Genomic DNA, 23,257 nt, shown 5'->3' with positions numbered 1-23,257 from the left:
AGTCTGTATTCAGATATAGTCTTTATTTAGATCATATTCTTTAGTGAACAGATGCTAAGCAGCTCTTCCTCAAAGAAATATCGACCATATTAAATTCTCTTTGAAATCTGTTGTTAAAACTAACACAGACCAGACACGTTTCCTTCTCCAAACAGAGCCGTGGACCGTTGGTCGCGGCGCCTTTAACAATCCCACAAGTCTTTGCCAGAAATGGAGGAAAAAATACACAGCCCCGCTGTGAGAGGAGGCGCGTAGACACTGGACGGACTAAGTACGGCTGCTCTTTGCTTGGAGAGCACTGTATTCAGCGGCTGGGCAAAAACAGACAGTGTGTGTATGTCTAAAACATAAACCTTGGACCTCTCATGAAGCAAAGCACACACACACACAGAGAGAGAGAGAGAGAGAGAGAGAGTTATTGCTAGCTTAGCCTACTGAGAAGCAGCGGGAGTGAAAAGATTAAGATCACTGTATACATTTTACTAATCGTGAAATCCGTGTAATGACCACAGACGGTGTACTGATGCATCCGTAAACGGCGAAGTAAATCGAATATAAAGCACTACACCCGTCTGTCCTTTTAACTCCATTACCATGCCCACTCGCAAAAGAAAGATACTCCCACCCGCTCAGGTCTGTGAGCAGTCACCGCTGACCGTCTCCCCCAAGACCAAACGGCCCACTCCCAGTGACGAGGAGGGCGACAGACACCAGGCCAAAGACCAAGAAGAGCGCAGTCAATATTTCTCCAGTAAAGACGAAAATGGAGCTAGGCTTAGATTTACCTTCTTCAATCAACCCTGTGTTGCGTTAGCCAAAGCTTTTCTAGGGAAGGTAAGCATTTTGTGTTCTAGACAATTTGTCTTTATGTAAGTTTAGGAGTAGGATGAGGATTCACCCCCCTTTCCACTGATTTCTGTAAAGTGCTGTAAAAATTGTATTACACAAATCCCAGATCTGTCTCAAAATATGTTTTATTCCTTTAAAGTTCCATTAACATATCTGCAATGGTTTATCAGCATCAGTACATATACATGCAAAATGACATGTAATACTATCAGAATGGGTCATTCTCAGGAGATGCTGGGGTAGTGATAGAATGCCACCTGTGCAACAAATCCAGTGATGAAATTTCCTCGCTACTAAATATTCTAGTCAACTGTCAGTGGTATTATAACAATGTGGAGGCAACTGGGAATGACAGCAACTCAGACACAAAGTGGTAAGTCACATAAAATGACAGAGCTTTAAAAAAAATAGATGCTTTAAAAAATAGCAAAAAAAAAAAAAAAAATGCCGAGGCAAAGTCAATTGCTACAGACCTCCAAACTAAAAGTGGCCTTCAGATTAGCACAAGAAAGCTTCCAGTGGCAGAGCAGCTGCATCCAAGTCTTGCATCACCAAGCGCAACACAGTGCTGTGAAGCACACCGCCACTGGACTCTAGAGCAGTGGAGACGTGTTCTCTGGAGTGATGAATCACGCTTCTCTGACTGGCAATCTGATGGACGAGTCTGGGTTTGGTGGTTGCCAGGAGAATGGTTCTTTTCTGACTGCATTGTGCCAGTTTTAAAATTTGGTGGAGGGGTGATTATGCTGCGTGAACAGTTTGGAGACAGCCCCTCCATGTTCCAACATGCCCGTGCACCAGTGCACAAAGCAAGGTCCATAAAGACATGGATGAGCAAATTTTGGGGTGGAAGAACTTGACTGATCTGCACAGAGTTCTGACCTCATTCCGATAGAACACCTTTGTGATTAATAGTGTGGAGACTGCGAGCCAGGCCTTCTCATCCAACATCAGTGTCTGGCCTCAAAAATGTGTCATCCTGGAAGAATGGTTAAACATTCTCATAAACACACTCCTAAACCTTGTGGAAATCCTTCCCAGAAGAGTTGAATCTGTTATAGCTCTAAAGGGTGGGCCGACATCATATTAAACATTATAGATTAAGAATGGGATGTCACTCATGTGCGAAGGCAATATAGTGTAAAATACCTACAAAACACACAACCTCAGAACCATACTAGATGTATAAAACAGTACAACATAAATACAAATACTGTGATAGAAAAATCGTCATATGTTGTGTTTTAGCTGATGGTGCTATGACAGCACCAAGCCAGTGTGGAATTCATACTGTGAATATTATTAAAAACTAGTTTCTTATCTTGAGTAAAATGAATATTATTTTTTTTCATAATTAAATGAGATGAAATATTGTTTCACTAATGATAACTAGGACATTTTTAAGGTATAATAAGTGCTATTTTTTTAAGCAAATTCAAGACTGTAGGAAAAGTTACACAGTAGCTGTGTGGAACGTTTAAGGTTATGAAGCTAAGACTCGCAGCAGTGTGTGAACTGGTAAATTACTTGCCCTTCACAGGTCAGGGTTGGAGCACAGGATACAAATATGAAGTTATGAACAGTCGGGTTGCCAGCAGCAGTAATGCAACTTTCAAGCAGAGCAAGAAAATATATGGAACAACAACCTGTCAGCTGTAGTTGATATGCTGCTTAGCTGTAGGTATGGCTTGGGGCAATGTTCATACCTCAGATCCTACCTGTAAATTGAGCTGTGTGAGAACTACTGGGAAAAAACAGGGATACATGTCTCAGGAGCCCTACTGTAGAAGCTATTCATCATCTGTGTAAGGGCTGTCAGATATATGTCTTATTGTTTTTGTTTGTTTTGCAAGTGTTTGTGTTTCCTCAAGTATATATACACATAGGGGTGTTATAGCTTATATTTCCAGGGTTCAAGTGCTTTTTACATTTTTATTTGCTAAAAAGTTCTATAGCAAATACACTAATCCTATAAAGAAGTTAGATTGTTTGTTTGTTTTTTTCTTTCAGAAATAGCTCAGTATTTCCATTCTTTACTCTTAGTGTGCTCCCACACAAATATATTTTATCATGAACTGTATTTGGCAATACATAGATGATTTAAAGGAACCCTACACAATATTTTTTCCTCAAAATCATTATGATGATTCACTGACCTGTAATAGAGAGAATAAGGCCTCTGTCACTTCTACTTTGGGCTCAGAAACCGCACTATTTAACCCCCACTAGTAAACCACCCCACTCTTGTTTTCAGGTCAGTGATGTAAAAGTTAATTACACTAGGGGAGCCCCAAAATCTTGGGGTATCTTAAATCTTACCTGCTGTTCCTGTAAGAGACCTATTGTTTATCAATATTGGTGTAAATTTTAATATTACATTTTTTCAATTTACACTGCAGTATTTACTGAATTATATACATAATATACATATTATATCTTTAGGTTATGCAAGAAAGATCTGATGGGCTTTAGGAATTTAAGTGCTTATACCAAATTTTACAGCTGATTTTGGCTGTTTTGTGTACTGCTGCTAAAATTTGGTATGACTCAGCTTTTTCTGGAAGGGGTCCATTATCAGTAGCCTCAAATGAAATATTGCAGCATAGATGGTGTAGACCAACAGCCTTAAAACAGCTTGCATGGTAATGAATCACTGTAGAGCCAGGAAAACTTGTCAGACTTAAGGGCACAAACAGTACCAGTTTGCATTTATGCAAGCCATAAAACAGGAACAAATGTGCCAGAGAAAGCATTTAGGCTACTTAATGCATGAAATGTAAGCTGAATGAGTAATCAATTTTGTGACTCATTGTTTCCGTTGCAGGTGGTTGCTCCTCACTTTTAAGAAGTATGCCCATGTGTTTATGTTTGTAACTGTAGAGTGTCTAGGAGGGGGTTATAATGAGTATTAAAGCAATTATTATTTTAGGGGTCATGGCTGAATAACAGAAAGAACCCACCCCAGCCCCTAATATGTGACCATGCATTCCTGCTTCCTGCCCACCCACAGCTAGCCATCCAAGAGGAGGGGCCATTTAGGGCTTTTTAACACTCTAGCGAGTTCACTACATACACATACATCTTGCCTAGACTTTGTTCTGACTTCCTGTTCAAGTGGTTGCTGTGTCTGGAAACCCACACATAAACGTCAGTAACATACTGGAGTAACAGTAACAAGTCATAATATGAGCTACACTGTATTTGCTGTAGCAACAAACTAAAACTTATAGTTGCACACATGGCTACGACTTCAATAATTATAATTTGTCATTCCTGTTTAGTGTAGTATCCTCTCATCAACATCATCCTAAAATGAAATCCCACTCCTTTTTTCTATATTTCCGCATAATTCCACAGTTTGGATGTAAACAGACCCTCGGTCATTTGAACTGAACAGAGGCAGTCCGGAGAAGCGTACCGAGTCAGTGATTTAATGACCCTGAAAGTAACAACACAGAAAGTCATTAAATTTGGAGGTGTAGTCTGTTTTACTGTAGTTCTAAGATAAGGTTTGTACTATTTGCACAGAGGCACCACCTTGTGGCCAAATTAAGAACTTGCAGGCGTCACATAGGTAGAGGTTTTCACTGATGGAAATAATTTGTTGCCTTAAAATGACTATTTTTGTGGTGGTATGAGGTGCTGGTGCGGCGACACTCTGATGGCACAGAGCTGAGAGGCAGGGTTGTGGAGACTGAGGCCTACTTGGGTGGGGAAGACAAAGCATCGCACTCAGCTGGAGGCAAGCGGACAGAGAGGAATGCTGCCATGTTCATGAAGCCTGGAACAATCTACGTTTATCCTATCTATGGCATCTACCTCTGCATGAATGTGTCTAGCCAGGGTGAGGTTCTTAAATCCATTTATTATGAAGCTGTTAGAAACAGCATGAAGCAGAGAATTCCTTATATAAATTGTGTTTGTGTGTGATGCTATTTGTTAGGCAGCTGTTTGCTCTAACAGTTCTTCATTAATGGGTACACTGATGTAGTGTAGAATTTCTTTGCCATTGTTTGACAAAAGTGGTACACAGCAGCATTAAAGTGAAAGGAGACAATGCGGAGCCATGTTAACTGCTTTGTATGTTTATTTGTGTGTGTGTGTAGGGGAGGGGGCAGCAGTGCTGTTACGCTCTCTGGAGCCCCTCCAGGGGCAGGACGTCATGAGGAGGCTGCGGGCAGCTAAACGCAGAGAAGGTGCCAAAGCCCTCAAGGACAAAGAGCTGTGTAACGGCCCCTCCAAGCTGTGCCAAGCCCTGGACATCCAGCGCTGCTTGGACCGCAGGGATCTGGCCACAGACACTGAGGTGTGGCTGGAGAAAGAATCTGAGGAGGAGACACCAGGCACCGGAGAGGTTGTTTCAGCCCCACGGATTGGTGTTGAATCCCATGGGGAATGGGCTACAAAACCTCTACGCTTCTACCTGCGGGGGCACCCCTGTGTAAGTGTAGTGAACAAAGACGCTGAGAGCAAACTAAATAGTAAGCCTTGTTCTGCTGAAACTGGAGCATGGACAGCTAAGGACCTGCAGTCTTCATGACATATTAGAATACAAAATTCCCACTCCTGCCATTATAGAAGCAGTTTACTAGTATACTTGAACTGTTCTGTGGAAGCTGAACCACACATGCATTTTCTGATAAACAACCATGGTTAAGATTGTGCATTCTCAGTGATTTCACAGATGTTTGGGAAATACTACCTAGCACCAAAGCCAAATAGGCTGCATCCAGCACTCAGAACCTTTTACCCTCTGCCTTTCTCTTATCCCCTTTTCTTCTGCTGAAACCCTTAGGGCTTGGAGCAGCTTAGTCTGGAACGATCATTATGGCATGTTATCCTTTGGTGCTGTTTGTTTGAAAGTATGATCTATCACATAAGGGATTACTCCTTGTCCCTAAATAGGAAATGTTTGAGTGTATCATTCTAACTATTTTACAGCTTATGGCATAACACTCATGAATAATACACTTGTCTAATTCTATGAAAGCAAAAACAAAATGCACACAGACAAGGGCCAAACTGTTTTATCATAAAACTATATACAGTATATAGGGCATGCCTTATACTACTCAATAGAGTAATACATTTTCTCCATTTCAGACCAACATCACATAAGGCAGTAAGGATAAATTTAAAGCACTTGGATGATTAGTTAAAATGCCAGCACGCATAGTGCACCATGTCATATTTCTAGGTCAAATGTGGGAAGATGTACAGTATGTCCAGCTCCTCTTACTCTGGTGGGGATTGGAAGAGAGAAATGATGGGGTCCTCATGGTTAGTAACCACTAAAACATTGCGGAACTTGTCGAAAAGTGTCTTGAGCTGGGAACGGCGCATATTTTCGTTGTACATTATCTCCTCAAGGTGGTGATGGCCTCTGAAGTATTGCAGCAACCTGTGGAAGTTAAACAACACTCATGAATCATGGCAAGAAACATACCAATTACCATGTGCTTATTTGTACAATACTAGCCTTTTATATGCAAAAGTTACAAAATCTCTGGTCACATTAAACCATACAATGAACAGAAGTTTGTTTGTCTGAAAGAAAATCCAAAGTAGTTGTATAGTAAGCTAGTTTATCCAGTTTCCACATTGACCTTAAATCATCACATGCCACAGGGCACATAACAGCAGTTTTAATTTTACCGATGAAAGCTATGATGAAAAGTATTCATTGACGACATATTTTTCACAACGAAAACAAGAGAACTACAGTCTAAATGTATTGCAATTTTCACTAAAGAATAAAAACTAAAGTGAAAGACATATAAAGGATCCATTATACAATTCCTGATATGAAAACAGGACAATAATCCTTCTGGTTGCTATGTTGTCAGGGCAATAATGTTCACTTTCAGCTTTCCTGTTGCTCTCTATAATCACAAAGCTTCTACTCAGATGACTCTAGAAACTCATTTTACACATGTCAAAAAGAAGACACAGCAGTATTTTCCACTATGTCACATGGTAATGAGGAGGAAAGAGGGTGTTGCCTTAGGAGTTTAAGAAGAGTTTGGTTTAAATGGCTTCTTATATCTTATAAACAAAATTCTTTTGTCCTCACAGTCCTGTGATTTGGGACAGATATTACTGAGAAATGTCCAAAATTATTTCCCAGAGTATTGTTCCAGTGCCACCCTGCTGAGCATCACAGTGAGAGCAGCAGAACACAGTTGGGGTAAACAGATTTAGTGAAGAGGAGTCAATTCCTCAAGCTGCAGAGTGTTGCTTAAAATAGTTGTTTTCAGTGTTTGAAGCTTTTGTATAATAAATAACTTTTTTTAATAAATAGAAACCTTTCAAAATTCATCACTAAAATTATGACTAGATTATGAATTTCTTTTTAAAATTAACTGATAACTAAACTAAATATAATTAACTATAATAATAAACTAAACTAACAATAATTAAATGACTAAAATGTCATGTAAAAAGGTTTAACGTATGTCCCTGAGACCAAGTTCCACATTATTTTTTTTCTGCCTGTTATACACACCAAATCAATTGAAAATATATTTCAAGCATCAATTTTAGACACCAAAAGCATGCATATATATATATATATATATATATATATATATATATATATATATATATATATATATATATATATATATATATATGATGATTTTTTATTTATTTATTTATTTATTTTTTATACCAGCTTTGACCACAAGGGAGCAATCCAACTCAATACAGTTCCCACAGCGAAAACGCGAGCAAACTGACTGTCATACCGCCACAGAAGAGACAAGTTATTCAGCTCTTCTTCTAATTGTACGTTGTACAAGAGATGCTTGAAATATTTTTTCAACTGATTTGGTGTGTATAACAGGCAGAAAACAATAATGTGGATCTTAGTGTCAGGATCTTACATTAAACTTTTTTGTTCAGCTTGATCTTCAGGGCTTCCGTTTATTTTAGTCAAAAGACTAAGATTAAAACTAAACCAAAGTAACATTGTATTAGCGTATCTGATACCTGGCGAACATGCGAAGGTCTTCAGGGTTCTGTGCAGCTGGCACACTGAGGATGGCCTGCCGCTCGTGCTCTGTCAGGCTCGCTAGCAATGTCTCTGTCATCCGCTTATTAAGGGGAGAGTCTCCTCCTGGCAATAGTTCTGCACTAGAGTTGTCCATGCTGGGACTTGTCAGCGTCATGTCGTCACTGCTGGCTGGAAAATGAAAAAGGAATAGGCTGGTTAGGCTAGTAAGAACGTCACCACATGCACTGAAGCCAAGTCAGGCAGTGAGGGGACATACTCGGAGACCCAAAGCTGAGGGCACTGGGTGTGCTCAGGCTGCGGCCAGTCATGCGGTTTGCCGGAAGTGGATCATCTTCCGGTGGACCTGGCTGCTCCTCACTGGGTGGCACCAGTAGGCACACATATGTGTGCAGCTGGATCAGCAACCGGTGCTGCAACATCCACACCACCATCTGGATCAGCTGGGCCTGGGCCATGAGGAAAAAACAAGAATTTTCAGGAGAGATACCTTAACCCGGGACAATAGTGCTAATAATTTGGCACTGCCTTTTTCTTTGCTAAATCATCAGCTACAATAACATTGGTGAGGTCAGGTACTTGCATTAAATTATTAACCCTAGATCACAAAAGCCATTCCACAGTTCCATAGCATCAAAATACACAGTACCACTGCCTCACTGTAAAACACTGCAAAATTAGCTTATTTTATTTAAACATAAGACTGAAAAATTGGGCAAGATTATTTGTCAGTGTAACTGAATCCCTTTAACGTTGGCTTTGACTGGGAGGTGGCCAAGGGATGATTCATCATTTTCCATACTATAAAACTAGAACTAACTGCCTGTCACATATCTCCATTTCACCCTGCTCTTCAATGATCAAGTACCCCACAGTGCAAATATGATTTGGTTGGTGGGTTATTCTCAGCGCTGCAATGACAAAGATATGGTGCTGATGTGTTTTTATGTGTTGTGCTAGTACAAGTGGATCAGACAAATTAAAAGGTTTTAAAGACCTAAGTATCACCGCTGGACTGAAAACAGTCCACCAACCAAAACTATCCAGTCAACAGCATGTCCTGTGTCCACTGATGAAGGATGACCATCACTAGATGTGTATATGAGCTACTGTCTCTGACTTTACATCCACATAGTGGACCAACGAGGTAGGTGCGTCTAACAGAGTGGACAATGTTTAAAAACTTGAGACACACTGCGTTGTCTGATCCACTCATACCAGGGCAACACACACTAACACATCATCACTGACACTGATCCACCAAATAAATCATACCTGCTCTGTGGTGGTCTTATGGGGGTCCTGACCACTGAGGAGCAGGGTGAAAGTGGGAATAAGAGGTGGACTACATTCTGTAAGTGTAGAACTACCAAGTGCCCCTAAATGGACAGTGGAGCTGATAAAATGAACAATGAGTGAAGTAGGTGTGCACTCTTACAGTACTGACCTCATGTACAAGAGCATCAAGAGGGTTTCGGAACTCAGAGAGTGACACAGGTAAAGAGAACTTGGCTAACATGGAAGGAAGATCGTGACCTGGAAACTGCTGAGCAAACTGCTGAGCCAGTGTAGAATATCTACGATGGGACAAGAGATTTCAGATGTTTTACAGAAACGTTTCACAAAATGTGCACTTTAAATATGGATGGATATATAAAAGAGGATTTGCACTCACAGACTGATGTTGGCATGTGGAGAGAGCATATATACATTGTTTTCACATAATGGATACACAATGATGGCTTTACCCCAGTACACCAAATGAGCAGCTATTTGAAAGACCTGTGGGGGGCATCAGAGAACAGATTATTCACAAGGTAATACTTGTTAATTTGGTAAACCTGTACTGTTATGAGAGAACACAACCTAATGCCAGATTTTTTGTGCATTTTCCCATACAATGCTGCAAAATGTTTTAAATATATTTTTCCTTAGAGACCTAAAACTCATCTTATTCAAGAAGACCTTGCCCTTTTCAGACGTTGAACAATGTAAAGATAGAAAACGTATTAAAACATTTTACTCATAACATGCCCTGAAACTGGGGATATGAACTGATGACCAGATGATCAGAAAACTGTAACGATTTCATTGCTCTAAAAGACCAATATGGGCCCAAAAAAATATATTTTTTTAATTAAATGAGGCATACATGAGCAGGGAACTAAACAATCTTTGCTGGGTTACAGCCCTCTACAATTCCAGTTGATTTTGTTACATCTCGCCCACTAGGTGGCACTTTAACATCAATTATTGCAGAGTAAATGTCACTGGACACTTGTTAACTACTGAAAGTTAAGTTTGATGTTAATATTGCATTTTTCATATTATACTATCAAATTAAATACATGGTTTAAATAGTACAATTCCTAATAGTCTGCCAGTGAGAGCAGGTCCAGAACTAGAAAATCAGACTAACCAAAAATAACAACATATATTTTTTGTAATATACATGACGTTAACTGAAACTGTGCTGAGTCACCTGCAGGAGAGCCAGGTCAGCGTCCTGGGCCAGCTGCTGCAGGTTCTTCATGGCCGAACAGATTTTGACAAGTCGCACTAGAGCAGGAGAACAGTCGAGAGGGAGCTGAGCCAGCAGGGCTTTCTCACTGTCCAGCAGCATCAATGCATGGTACGGCCTGTAACGACAACACACATGCAATTCTATGCCAAACCTAATCTTGACCCTCCACAGAGAGACAAAAGAGAACGGCAATACCGTATAAAACAGTTAGATGTCTTTTTTTGTTCCTTAATTAAAGATCGCATTCTGCTTTGTTTTTTTTAATTTTATCATTATTATTTAAAATCAATCAATATTTAATATAATTCAAAATTAAATAAACTATGTCTAAACTATATTTAAAAACCAAATGTTCTGCTTGCTTTCATTACTGCAACAGATTTTTATTTCTATTACAATCTGGCATATTATTCAGCAGATCAGGCTCATGTGCTGGAAAAGACACATTTATGAGAAGCATTAATGAGCAGAAGTAGACTTTGACCACTAGAGGTGCTTTCCTCCACATTTTGAGCATTCTGCCACTTCACAGCATAGAGAGGCCCCTCACCGGATGGCTTTGAGACTGCGCTCCAGGGCCTCTGGGGGTATGTGATTCCCTCCAACTTGGTGGATCTTGTGGGGCAGACAGAAGCTGACCTCCAGCCAGTTGTTGATGTGAAGACGTACAACTCCAGTGGTGCACAGGCTGAGGATTGAAAAAATCCTATTATTTCACTATCTTACATTACCAAAATAACAGCACACTTAAAAGTCCCACCCATATTTTCAGACTATTACTGTTAGGGGAGAAAAGGGAAATGAAACAGTGCTTGAAGAGGACTCACCTATCATAGGCTTCTTTCAGGTCTCTTGCAAGTTTACATTTAGGAAGGATGTGTCGAAACGGTGACTGAGGCGTGCCATCCGCTGTACAAATATGAATAATTATCACATGAGCTTTGTTGATGATCCTGGCCTTTCCAATAGATACAACATACATTCATTGCACAATTTTGTTTTGTTTTTTGTGTCTTTTATTAATATTCACATACAGTCAAACCACAAACAGGCAAACCATATCTATTCCATTTCAGATTCCACTATAAGTAAAATACATAGGTTTCCCTGCAATTATAAATTAAAACTGATCAGGGTTTTAAAGGACTTAGTGTCACAGAAAATAAGATTACACCTGGTGTGAAGGAGCACTTAGCCTTAACAATATTTAGCAGTAAATTAACTATGTACTCTCTCCTCACATTTATTTATTAAAATGGTTTGGGATGAAGGACAGCTTTTTTTTTTTATAAAGCTCAATGCATTATTTAATCTGGTTATAAATAAACATGATCTTAATAATTTTTTTGGATGGCTTTTGCATACTCAGAAGAAATGCATTGGACTGAAAAAGCTTGCCCCATGGGCCCCTTAGGTCTTCAGACAGGAAGTTCAAGTTAATTTGGTCACTGAGTTGGCTTGCTGAGTTTGGTTGCTATGACTCACTTTCAGTTATAGTAGTGACCTCATCCTGCATGGCAAGCATGAGCTTGGCCTCTCTGGTGAGGTACTGACACCTGCGCTCCTCATGCTGCAGTGCAATGGCAATGCGCCTGGACAGGTTATGCATACAACTGATCACTGAAGGGTCAGCATTGGCCTGTATGAGGCAGTAGAGAGTGGGGGGGCAGGGACAGTATGAGAGGGAATTGCCGGTGAGAGACACAGACAGACAGAGAGAGAGAGAGAGAGAGAGATATGAATAGCATAACAGAAAAACAAGTCTGCAACAGAGTTTCAAGAGAGTGATTATGATAACCACCTTATGAGTACTAATTTGCAAATAAGGATTGTATTTGCATTTGTATTTAAAGTGGGCTGTCCTCCCCTTTAAAACCACATACACAAACACACATATTTAAAAGAAAGACTGCTTATCTTACAGTACAAATGATTAGTTTTAAATGTGTCCTATGGATTATCAAATTACGTTTATGTATCATTTATTTCCAAATCTGCAATTTGGAAATTACTTTATAAATACAAAATTGTTAGAATTGATTAATTGATTGATTGACTCCGAATAGCAGGCCTTTTATTATTAGATACTGCATGTCAGAGTAATCTATATATAATATGTTTACATTATATATAATATGTTTACATTATATTTTAATTATCACTAGATGTAAAACAATAATACATACAGTACTGTGCAGAGGTCTTAGGCACCTAAGATACACACACACACATACATATATATATATATATATATATATATATATTTAAAATAATGCCTTCTCAGTAAGTGTTGTGCTTATATACATTCATATATAATCATTGTAAATACAAAAAATAATAATATAAAATAAATAAGAAATATAAAATACAATTCTATAAAATAGTAGGTGTGAGTGAGTTTGGAAAACAATGTTTTATTCAGATTCTCCTTGATTACATGAATTAGTTAAATCAACAGCACACATTATTTAAAATCATTATTTATTAACCGGTAAAACTAGGTATTGGATAATAACCTCAAATAATACAGAGTCCACAAGGAGGGAAGTTAAACCGACACATTCACACAGAATATCATACTCAGTGGAATAATGTTATTTGTTTTTGTTTTTTAATGTTGGGTGTTATTTGTTGTTTCTTTGGGTTTTTGTTTGTTTGTTTGTTTTTAGCAAATAAACACTTACTGCTCAGATCAATATCTTTTTAAATCTCATAATCTCTGATGCCTAAAAATTTGTACAGTACTATACATATATTGGTATCTAAAAAAAAAATTACTAGTAAGTATATTCAACTGTGTTATGTACTGTTGTACTATGATGATGTAACATAACTTTTTTTTCTGGTGGTATTACTTTCCTTTAATTCAATAATCATTACATATTTAAAATACTTTTAATTTCTTATTTTATGCTACATTAACACATTAATAAAAAAATTTAAAAGCAGAACACACTATCTGAGAAATCTGACTGCATTACGCTTCCATTTTTCTAAATAACTTTGCAGTTCATTACTTTACAGATAATCTTTATGTGTAATGAAATGCACAACTAGTTTAACCACTTTTTTAAATGAAATTAGAACTATCATTTTGAGTAAATAGGCTTGCTAAGTTCTGGGGTAATTTGCTGACTCAAGGTGGGCAGGGAGCCTTAGGGAGAGGTGGTGGGGAGGGGAGGGGGCATGCAGACCCCTGATAGAGGCATGACTCTGCAATTGGCAGAGGATAAGTTGACCAAGCACTAAGTTTGCTGAGTCATGATGGCACTAGGGGCAGGGGTGAGGGTGGGGGAGCCTGACTAAGCAGAGAGGTGAGCTCTGGCCACAACTCCACCTTTCTGATAGACAGCAGGCCAGGGGGCTTATCAAAGCCCACTCCCTTTCTGGGAACCAGGTCAGCCTAACCCCACAAAAAGCTGATTCATGGGTGAGGCATAAATTTGAGTAAACATTTTAAGATCAAACATAAAATATTTATGTCATGAGCCCAAATACTTTTGCACATGTACACATTTCCCTTTTCCATTAATGTTTAGAATCATTAAACCCTTTTATTTTATTATAACTTTTTAATAAAGGACTTATTTTTCTATACAAACCTCACTAATATAAAAAGCTGTTCAGTTTGTATTGTTGTAAGCAAAGCTTGCAGAACTGAAGGCACAATGTACAAATATACCTTTAAAAATATACTGCCATAATTTAAATGCGTTATATGCACGTATTGTGATATCAGAAATAAGACAAACTGTTTAAAACAATAACGTTTTTCAAAATGATCATGTACCTTTAATTTGGGAAAACAAACCTGCTTATCATAAAAAAGCAGATATCAAATTAATTCTAATATCTATAAGCAGTTCATAACTGTATTAAATTATTTTGTGATTACACAAAGTAAAGTTAAGTGGTTATTTAATTATTAAAATAATGTGTGTCAATGTGGACAAGTGACCTTAATATTCTTTTAATATAAAAAAAATTAACAGAATTTCAAACTGATGTTTTAATAAGAAAATACATGTCTAATGAATAACTAATCCAAAATAAAATTGCAACTAAAGCTAATGAAGTAAACCCACTTGCAGATTCCTGGAGCACTTTTGCTGAGTCAGAATGGGCAAAGTGCCCCAGGAGTGGTAAGAAAATGCCCGTTTATGTTCCCACCAAACTAAACCAAACACTATTAAAAAGAAAAATAAAAAAGAATACAATTTAGCCATTTCCAAGTTGATATTCGTAATTGCAGTGCATTTTGGGCTAATCAGCATTTAGTAACATTAAAAATAATATCAAATGTGCTGATGGTGGTATTCATTAAATCCATACTGTGACCAAGGAGAGCACAGAGATGTCAGAAATTATTAAATTATTATTAAATTGTGTCCTTTTAAATACTAACCAAAACAATCATAAAAAACTGGAAATAACTATAAGTAAAATATTTCAAACCTTTACACATGAAGTATTACATATGTTCAAAACACACACACACAAACACACACACACATATACACATATATATGTGTGTGGTTTTAGACACCAGAGATTATGAGAGTTAAAAAGCTATTTATCTGAACAGTAAGTGTTTATTTGCTAAAAATCAAACAAATAACAAATTACGGCCAACATTAGAAAAAAAAAACAAATAACATTATTCCACTGAGTGTGATATTCTGTGTGAATGTGTTGGTTTAAATTTTTAACTAATTCATGTAATCAATGAGAATCTGAATAAAACATTGTTTTCCAAACTCACTCACACCTACTACTTTATAGAAAAAATACCTCTTACATTACTTATTTGTTATATATTATTATTTTTGTATTTACTGTGATTATATATAACTTTATACAAGCACCACACTTACTGAGAAGGCATTAGTTTAAATATATATAATTATCTTAGGTGCCTAAGACTTCTGTACTAGAACTTTTCTTACCCTTAATGCAAACACAACACTAAACAAGATCATGGTGGGCATTTCTCTTTTGGGTGATGGGTCTGTCTTTGAGACCTATGAAAGAAAAATGTATTATTTGTTTATTTAATTTCTGTAAAGGATATATATAGCAAAAATATCTAAAGCCTATTAAAATTTGAGAAAAACATCATATACAACATGCAGAGGGAAAACACATTATACTGGTAAAGCTGTAGAGACTAATAATATATATATATATATATATATATATATATATATATATATATATATATATATATATATATATATATATATATATATATATATCCAATAATATATATTTAAAAAATCTGCATAAAATGGAAGAGAGGGAAAATGGGTTTGCTCAAGTAAAATAGGAAGATAATTTTTATACTGTTACTAGCAATAGCAACATAGCAAATTCACTAAGGGTCATTAATTACTATGCAGCTCTACTGCCTAAATATTCCACATAGAAATTTGTAGTGGCAGTAGAATTAGCTGCAACCGCACACCAAGTTGACTTTCAACCAGTAGGTGGAGCACTTAGGCTAAAATCTCATTTTGCCCCTTGTCTGCCACTGCTCTCATAAACATAGCCTTATGGCCAGGAGAAGTCAACCTCTCTGGATTTCAGTTGTATTTTTGTATGTTTACATAATGTAAACGTATTACTTGTACTTCTTGCCATTCGTTTCTCACCTGAATGGTGTGTGGGGACTGCAGGAGGGTAGGATGCCCAACGAAGCGCACATTGTCAATCTTCAGTTCAAACTTTTTACCGCACATGTCTGACTTGGTGGCCAAGATGGTCGCAAGAATAATATCTGAGAACCTTTTGAGAAAAAGAAGACAAAACGCAATAAGAGGACAATGTACTACGGCATATGGCAGGAGGGACCCTTTAATTCATTTCCCAGTCATCCAGCAAGGTTTGATTGGCTTACAAGGGCTAAACTAAAGCAAACTATGGATTATGGGGTCAAACCCCATTCTAGGGAATGTAGAGGACAAACAAGACAAATCATCTGGGCTAAGCCTGAAAATGATTAACTGGAACTCAGCAGAGGAGAGTCTCGGACAGAGGAGCAGTCTTCAGGATGAGATGACAGACTCATGCTTGCTCTGCTCATGCTCTAGGCTTAAATCATCCATTCAGTTTAACGCATTTAATTACAATGTGAGTCAACCCCCAAAAAGGCCCAATGGTGCAAATTACAAAAAAAGCCAGTGGCCCCATTCAGACCTTTAGTCCGGACCAGTGGTGAAATTGTTCGCCAAGAAAAATGAAAAGAAACCAAAGTTGTGAGTCGCCATGTGCTTGGTGAGTTTGTGTTAAGTGTGTGCTGCTTTACCAAGGCACCCTTTCATGATTTATTTCAAGAATAATTCGAAAGCAATTGTCACAGCAAAATTATCCCCTAGTTTTAATTACAAGCCCACATTTGAAATTACAACAACATTTGTGCTTCCAGGAATTTTCATATTTTTTCAAGCACAGAAACCTATGCTATTCACCTTGATTTAACCATGGAAGATTTGGGCTGGATTGCATATGACACACAAAACAGGAAATATATTGTGTAAATAAATAAATAAGCAAGACAAAACAACAAGGGAGGAAAGGTAAACAAATATGGAGTGTTCTAAAAAAAATAAAAGGAAAGGTGGTTTAGAATGGTTTGATCTTACCCTGCTACCAACTGTTCATCAGTTAGAGGAGTTTGTTCTCTGAAATGGGAATATGGCCAAAAACAAAGAAATAAAGGAAACAAAAAATAGAAATAAAGGCCACAGACATTTTGACAGAAAGCACAAAATAAGAACGTTAAAAACAAAAGTAAATTATGAAAACCACACAAGTTTGAGGAGAGTTATACACGTTGTCACATGAACCCTTCCTGAACTGCAGAGAAGTGTGATTCATGGTTTAATGCATTTTGTTCTTGCCACACATGACAAATATTGGAGGAAAAGGCCACATTTGCCTTTTATCCCTGTGTATGATTTCACCAGACTTTTAGGGTGAAATCCATATCTTATTTTTACCCCCACCTCTCATTTTCAAGTGTTATCTTGCCCCTTGGAACAGAGTTACAGAGTGCAGTGTTTAAAATCTTCCCCTATGAAACAGGACAACACTTCAACAGGCTGATACATGGCCAGAACACAAAAAAAAGAGCAGAACTTCAAGCCGATCTGCTGCAAGGTTTACAATGATACAAGAAAAATGCTTGGGATTTTAATGTAGTTAAATTTAGGGCACCATAAGTCTTCAAAAGTGTTCCACAATCATATTATAACCCAGTCCTAATCTGATATATGAAGCTGAATTCAATTGGGTGTTTGGCCACTTTTTGTTGAAACTTCCAGTTTCACCCTAAATGCTTTACTAACCAGAGATGCTAGAATTTATTGCTTCAGAATTTAAGGTGGAACTGGACATTCTGAGACACCAGCTAACTACTAGTGATATGTTATGCTTGTTATGAAGTAAACAGACACAGTGCATTGGGAATACATGAATCTAAGATAACATAATGGTTGTCATAGTTTGAAAGGAGAAAACTCAGACATGTCTGGCTTTATATAGTCGCTTGGGCTGCTATTTTGCTGATGAATCACTAGGCATTCATAGCCTTTCGTTGGAAGTGTGCAACTGAAAATCTTCATTTTGAATGGGTATATAACCCACCACCTCAGGCCTACCCTCTTTCCCAACAAGAACTGAGACCCACCCACCCCTGGGCAAAATGGTAGGGCTAAAGGGTGAAATTTTGTATTTGACTAATAATATCTCTACCAACTTTGTAATTCAGAGAGCAAATGTAAAAATCCATTTATAAATGGGATATTTAATTTTTTTTCCCTATTGTTTTCCAATTTTAATGCAAAATATATCATTTGTACATTTTCAAAATCAATTTTTTGAAGGATGTAGAAGTGTTATGCAACAAAATAAGGAAATTATTTCAGTGACTTTCCTGAGGTAAATTCTTCACTTAAAATACACTTCTGTTATGAGTTTTACAGACTTCCTCTCAGAAAGTGTCACTGTGGTGGTACCCTCAAAGGTACATATTATTATTTAGTTAGGGAAGATTGTTGTACCATATTCCATATTTGTAGATTAAGTTGTGTTGATTTCATACACCTAGTTTTGTTTCCAGGACTTATCATATGTTCTTATATTTTACAAAGTTCTATAATGAAATATTACAAATATTCACCACTCCTTCTGGAGAATGCAATGTAACTTTAGGGAACACAACTGGACACCACTGTTGTACCTTTAAAAATACATTTACACTGATAGTACCTTTAGGAACAATAATGTACCTCAACCGTACATTTTCTCTGAGAGTGCAATGACAAGGATTTCTTGCCCCAACAAAGAAAGAACTGCCAAAATAACTTTGCATGTTCTCCGACATGAGATTCCAAGAGAGTTGGATGAATTCTTTGTTTTAACACGCCACAAAAGCCCAAAGACCCTTACACTGTGTCTGAACACCTACAAGTTAATTAGCATCCTTTGCTGAGGGTTGTAGCTTAGCTAAGCCTCACTTTATAATTTATCATTACAATTCTTTGCCTATTGCTGTCTGCAGTGCTCATGTCACAACAAGATAAACTGGGCTTTGGAAAGTAGCATGTGAATCTTGTTCCATCTAGGCAGAGTGTGCATGTCAACTCTCACTGTCAGGTGGATCACTACCTTGCATCTTTTTTAGGGAACGCACAGGCAGGATTTTTCAGTGGCACATTGTCATTGGCTAATGAATTCCTGAGTAACAGCTTAGTGCCCAAAGACTTTTGGACAGCACATGCATACTGGAGAGATTTCTACCTTCAAGAGTGAGTAACTTTACACAAACACAAACTGTCTCTGTCTTTTACACTGAATGATATCTGATGAGAGCGGCACGGTGGTGCAGCAGGTAGTGTCGCTGTCAGACAGCTCCAGGGACCTGGAGGTTGTGGGTTCGAGTCCCGCTCCTGGTGACTGTCTGCGAGGAGTTTGGTGTGTTCTCCCCGTGTCCGTGTGGGTTTTCTCTGGGTGCTCTGGTTTCCTCCCACGGTCCAAAAACACACTTTGGACTCAAAAGTGTACATAGGTGTGAGCGTATGAGTGAATGTGAGTGTGTGTCGCCCTGTGGGGGGCTGATGCCCCCATCCAGGGTGTGTTCCTGCCTTGTGCCCAGTGGTTCTGGATTGGCTCCAGACCTGCCACTGCCCTGCAATAGATAGGTGGTTACAGAAAATGAATGACTGATATCTGATGATATAAATATCCATGACAATGTCTATGTCTAAAGCAAAACAAAACAGAAGCCTATAATGTGTAATAATTCAGTGGTCCTTCCCTTTTGACTAAAAAGGAAATTATAATATTCAGAGATAACTTTTTTTGACAAATGCCTTTTGTGCATGTTGTGGCGACAAGGAAACGAGAACCATGACAAACAAATGCGTGTGAGACAACATTCCTGCTTCTTCAATGAATATTAATAATTTAATAAAGTTAAATGAACACTATGTAGGGGCCACTATGTAGTAAAACTAAATTTTAAAATAGAGTGAACGTATTTGAGCACAGGTTTTATTTAATTCAAGGAAACTAAATAGTAATTCACATGCACATTTTATTTAATTCAAGGGAATGATTTACAATTCATGTTAAAAGAAAAAAGAAAAAAAATCATTCACAGTGGTTAAGCCAGCTGCATTAACTCTTTAAAATTGGCATGTAATGTGCGTGCCCTGGTACTGAAGACAGCAGTCATTCTTGACTCAGTGTTCAGTGTTTATCATACTATGTAATTATGAATTATGAAGTGAGGAACTGTTGAAGTAGATGGCATGCATCATTAAGTTTTTGACTAGAAGTGCATAGTGCTGTCTTTTAAATAAAGTGATGCACAAATAAATAATAATAATTTGCATTGGATTGAATTCCACAGCCCCCCTTTCATGACCTTTCCCATAATTGTCCTGTTTATAAGTTAGGAGCCATAAATATTTTACATAATTATTATGAATGTTAGGCTGGGCGTCAGCCTCCCTGCGGGGAGGAATTTTAGGTGTTTTAAATTTGTGCTTATTTAAATAAAAAAAACTATATTTACAGTTGGAAACCAACTGAAAGAACTGTGTGCCCCATGCCTAAATGTAACTGATCTTGTATCCAGTCTAAAGGAGGCTTAACTACAGATTTCTTAAAAAGGTATATTGTTCCCCAATAAACGTATCTTCTCGTACTAATATTGTAATCACTGCCATATCACTGGAAGATTAGTTCTGAATAACAAACATCACGCAAACTCATTCAAAAAGGACTATATGGAGTTTCATCACTCCAGGCAACAGTTCCGCTACTCTAAAGTCCAGTGCTGGAGAGCTTTATATATCTATATCTGACATTTGCATTGGGCAAGGTGACTTAGAACAGAATCTGGATCTACAATAGTCATATTAGTATATTCTATGTGCACAGGCCCACACACCGTTTTCACACACTCTGTTCACTCAGCTTAAAGCATCAACATTTCAGAGACATTTTGCTCAATACCTTGAGTCTCCATCTGGGTCATCTGTAGCATCAACTGTGGTGCTCAGTACATATGGACTCCTCTGTTTTGCTTTAACAACAAACAAACATCAGAAATAATGGTTTTAGAACATTTGTAATCAGAATTCATGGTACATGGTAAAACAAAACGTTACAGAGTATTTAGTCAAATGTTAAGTATTGTAAGTTGTTGCAAAAAAAACAAAAAAACAATGCCTACATTTCAAGAAAATATCACTTAATATCTTAAAAGCAGCTTGGACTAACTCTTGAATTAGAAAATGACTCGAGTTACTTAAGAAGCCTAGCCCCTTTGGGATATTACTCATTTACAGTGGAATGCCTAGCCATCGAACTGACTGCTTGTTTCAGCGATATTCCACGTTAACAATGTTTAAAATCTGCCTTTCTTTAGAGGACATTATAAGAGTTTAAGGTGCCACGGGTTATGATTATGAGAACCTGTCTTATTCATTTCTTTACTTTTCAAGAGGCAGAAAATGGCTTCGTTAAAATAAAGAAGAGGAAGAGGGGAACCACTTACTTGCAGCTGATGAAGTGTTTTCGGGCACTTTCAAAAATGGGTATCTGAAGAGCAACTTGTTCCCTCGGCTTCCTGAACTGACTAAAATGACGCTTATTGGACTGTTCTTTTCTCCGTTTTTATGGAGGAAAATATCTGGTTGTCTGGGTGTTGACCTGGGATCTAAATCTATTGAGGACTGCTTATACATAGTGAGAACACGGAGTGTTTATTAAACTATAACAACTCGCAGAAAAAGATAAGACAGCCAGTCAGAGAATTAGTCGGCAAACTAACTGAGCAGAAGGAAAATCATCTTTAACGCTATACCTGACTAACTAACTTCTACAATGTGTATAACGTTAACAGTGGAATTGATTGCCCATATCGATTGTATTTACGTATATCTTTACAGTGATACTACACTACAGCGTTTTTGAAGCGAGTCTGGGAAGCACTGCAGACTGTGGTAAATAATACGCGCGATGTGCAATGTGTTATATACAGTGTGTTAAAAACACTGCCTAATTTTGTTTTGTTTTGTCTTTTTGTAAAAGGCCAAATAAATCTGTCCGTTAAACGGGTTACATTTAAACAGTCCGGTAACAACACAGACCAAATCCTCTTAATAACAAGGCAACAAACTACAACATTTACCACATTATTCATCTGTGTAATCGTTTTCCTGTCCCGTCTAGGATTGCGCTAAATGTATCATTTATTCATAAAACATTTGCTCTTAAAAATGTTCTCGTTAGCTCGCCCCGGCTCAATGTTTTGAGCTGCACCTTTTACTGACGTAGGAATCACAGAGAGCGAGCTTTAAGGTTCCGCTTCTAATAACCCTGCCATAACATAACAATAAATCAACACGAAGGTAATACCCTGGAATGATATTTATAAATAATATATTATTAAATCTCTACCTTAAACAGCCTTTTTAAGTTAAAACTACCTTAACTTAAAAAAAACCTTTAGGCATAATATATTTAAATCTTATTTGTAACTGCAATAAGTTAATGTTTTTTCCCTGTATTTCACTGTCAGGTCAATTGGTTAGTGCAGATCTTGCCTTTGTGTGTGTGTGTGAATACACTTCCAGTAAAAAAAAAAAAAAAAGGGCCCAAGACAACAATAATAATAATGCTGTTTGTGAATTGTACAGTGATTGTGTTGTGTTTGTGTATTGTGTTTTTGTTTGTTTGGGGGCCTGTGTGAGATGTGTGTTTATGGAGTGTGTAGTGTGTTTTGAGTGTTGTATGTGGGTGTGCGGTATTTGTGTGATATATGAGATGTGTGTTTTTGTGGAGTGTGATGTGTTTATGTGCAGTGTTTGATGTGTGTTGTTAGTGTGGGGTGTAAGCTGTGTTTGTGGAGGGTGCAGTGATTGTGTGGTGTATGAAATGTCTTTTTTGGTGTTTGTGGATTTTGCTGTGTTCACTGCTTTACAATGTTTTATGGGCCAGTGAAGTTTTGTGGTTATAACTCAAAAACTGTGGAACAAAATGAATTTAAATTTTTAGCATATAATAAAATTATTATTATTATTATTATTATTATTATTATTATTATTATTGGGCGGCACGGTGGCGCAGCAGGTAGTGTCGCAGTCACACAGCTCCAGGAGCCTGGAGGTTGTGGGTTCGATTCCCGCTCCGGGTGACTGTCTGTGAGGAGTTGGTGTGTTCTCCCCGTGTCCGCGTGGGTTTCCTCCGGGTGCTCCGGTTTCCTCCCACAGTCCAAAAACACACGTTGCAGGTGGATTGGCGATTCGAAAGTGTCCGTAGGTGTGAGTGTGTGAGTGAATGTGTTGCCCTGTGAAGGACTG

At 37.8% G+C, this 23,257-nt stretch overlaps 2 protein-coding genes across 3 annotated transcripts; one reads left to right on the top strand and one right to left on the bottom strand.

Moving 5' to 3' along the window:
* Positions 1 to 215: 215 nt before the first annotated feature.
* mpg (N-methylpurine DNA glycosylase) lies at positions 216 to 5,875 on the top strand. Its single transcript, XM_066674577.1, has 3 exons — positions 216 to 834; positions 4,489 to 4,693; positions 4,956 to 5,875. Exons 1-3 carry the CDS (start codon positions 595 to 597, stop codon positions 5,387 to 5,389), a joined length of 879 nt encoding a protein of 292 aa, XP_066530674.1. The 5' UTR covers positions 216 to 594; the 3' UTR covers positions 5,390 to 5,875.
* Positions 5,876 to 6,071: 196 nt separating this feature from the next.
* Positions 6,072 to 22,206, bottom strand: nprl3 (NPR3-like, GATOR1 complex subunit). Of its 2 annotated transcripts, XM_066674575.1 has the most exons (14): positions 21,451 to 22,206; positions 20,907 to 20,976; positions 17,027 to 17,065; positions 16,037 to 16,169; positions 15,332 to 15,406; positions 11,871 to 12,024; positions 11,213 to 11,294; positions 10,936 to 11,073; positions 10,344 to 10,500; positions 9,537 to 9,643; positions 9,309 to 9,438; positions 8,121 to 8,310; positions 7,840 to 8,032; positions 6,072 to 6,250 (listed from the first exon to the last, which is right to left on the bottom strand). In XM_066674575.1, the coding sequence occupies exons 1-14, from the start codon at positions 21,638 to 21,640 to the stop codon at positions 6,085 to 6,087; spliced, it is 1,824 nt and encodes a 607-aa protein (XP_066530672.1). In that variant the 5' UTR covers positions 21,641 to 22,206; the 3' UTR covers positions 6,072 to 6,084. The 2 variants fall into 2 exon arrangements, with proteins under 2 accessions (XP_066530672.1, XP_066530673.1); XM_066674576.1 differs by lacking the exon at positions 17,027 to 17,065.
* Between the last annotated feature and the right edge of the window lie 1,051 nt (positions 22,207 to 23,257).

Source organism: Hoplias malabaricus, chromosome 6 (assembly GCF_029633855.1).
Source record: "Hoplias malabaricus isolate fHopMal1 chromosome 6, fHopMal1.hap1, whole genome shotgun sequence".
In the NCBI taxonomy this organism is placed as follows: Eukaryota; Metazoa; Chordata; class Actinopteri; order Characiformes; family Erythrinidae; genus Hoplias; species Hoplias malabaricus.
The sequence above is the reverse complement of the archived record's forward strand: the minus strand, read 5'-3'. Positions and strand labels throughout refer to the sequence as shown.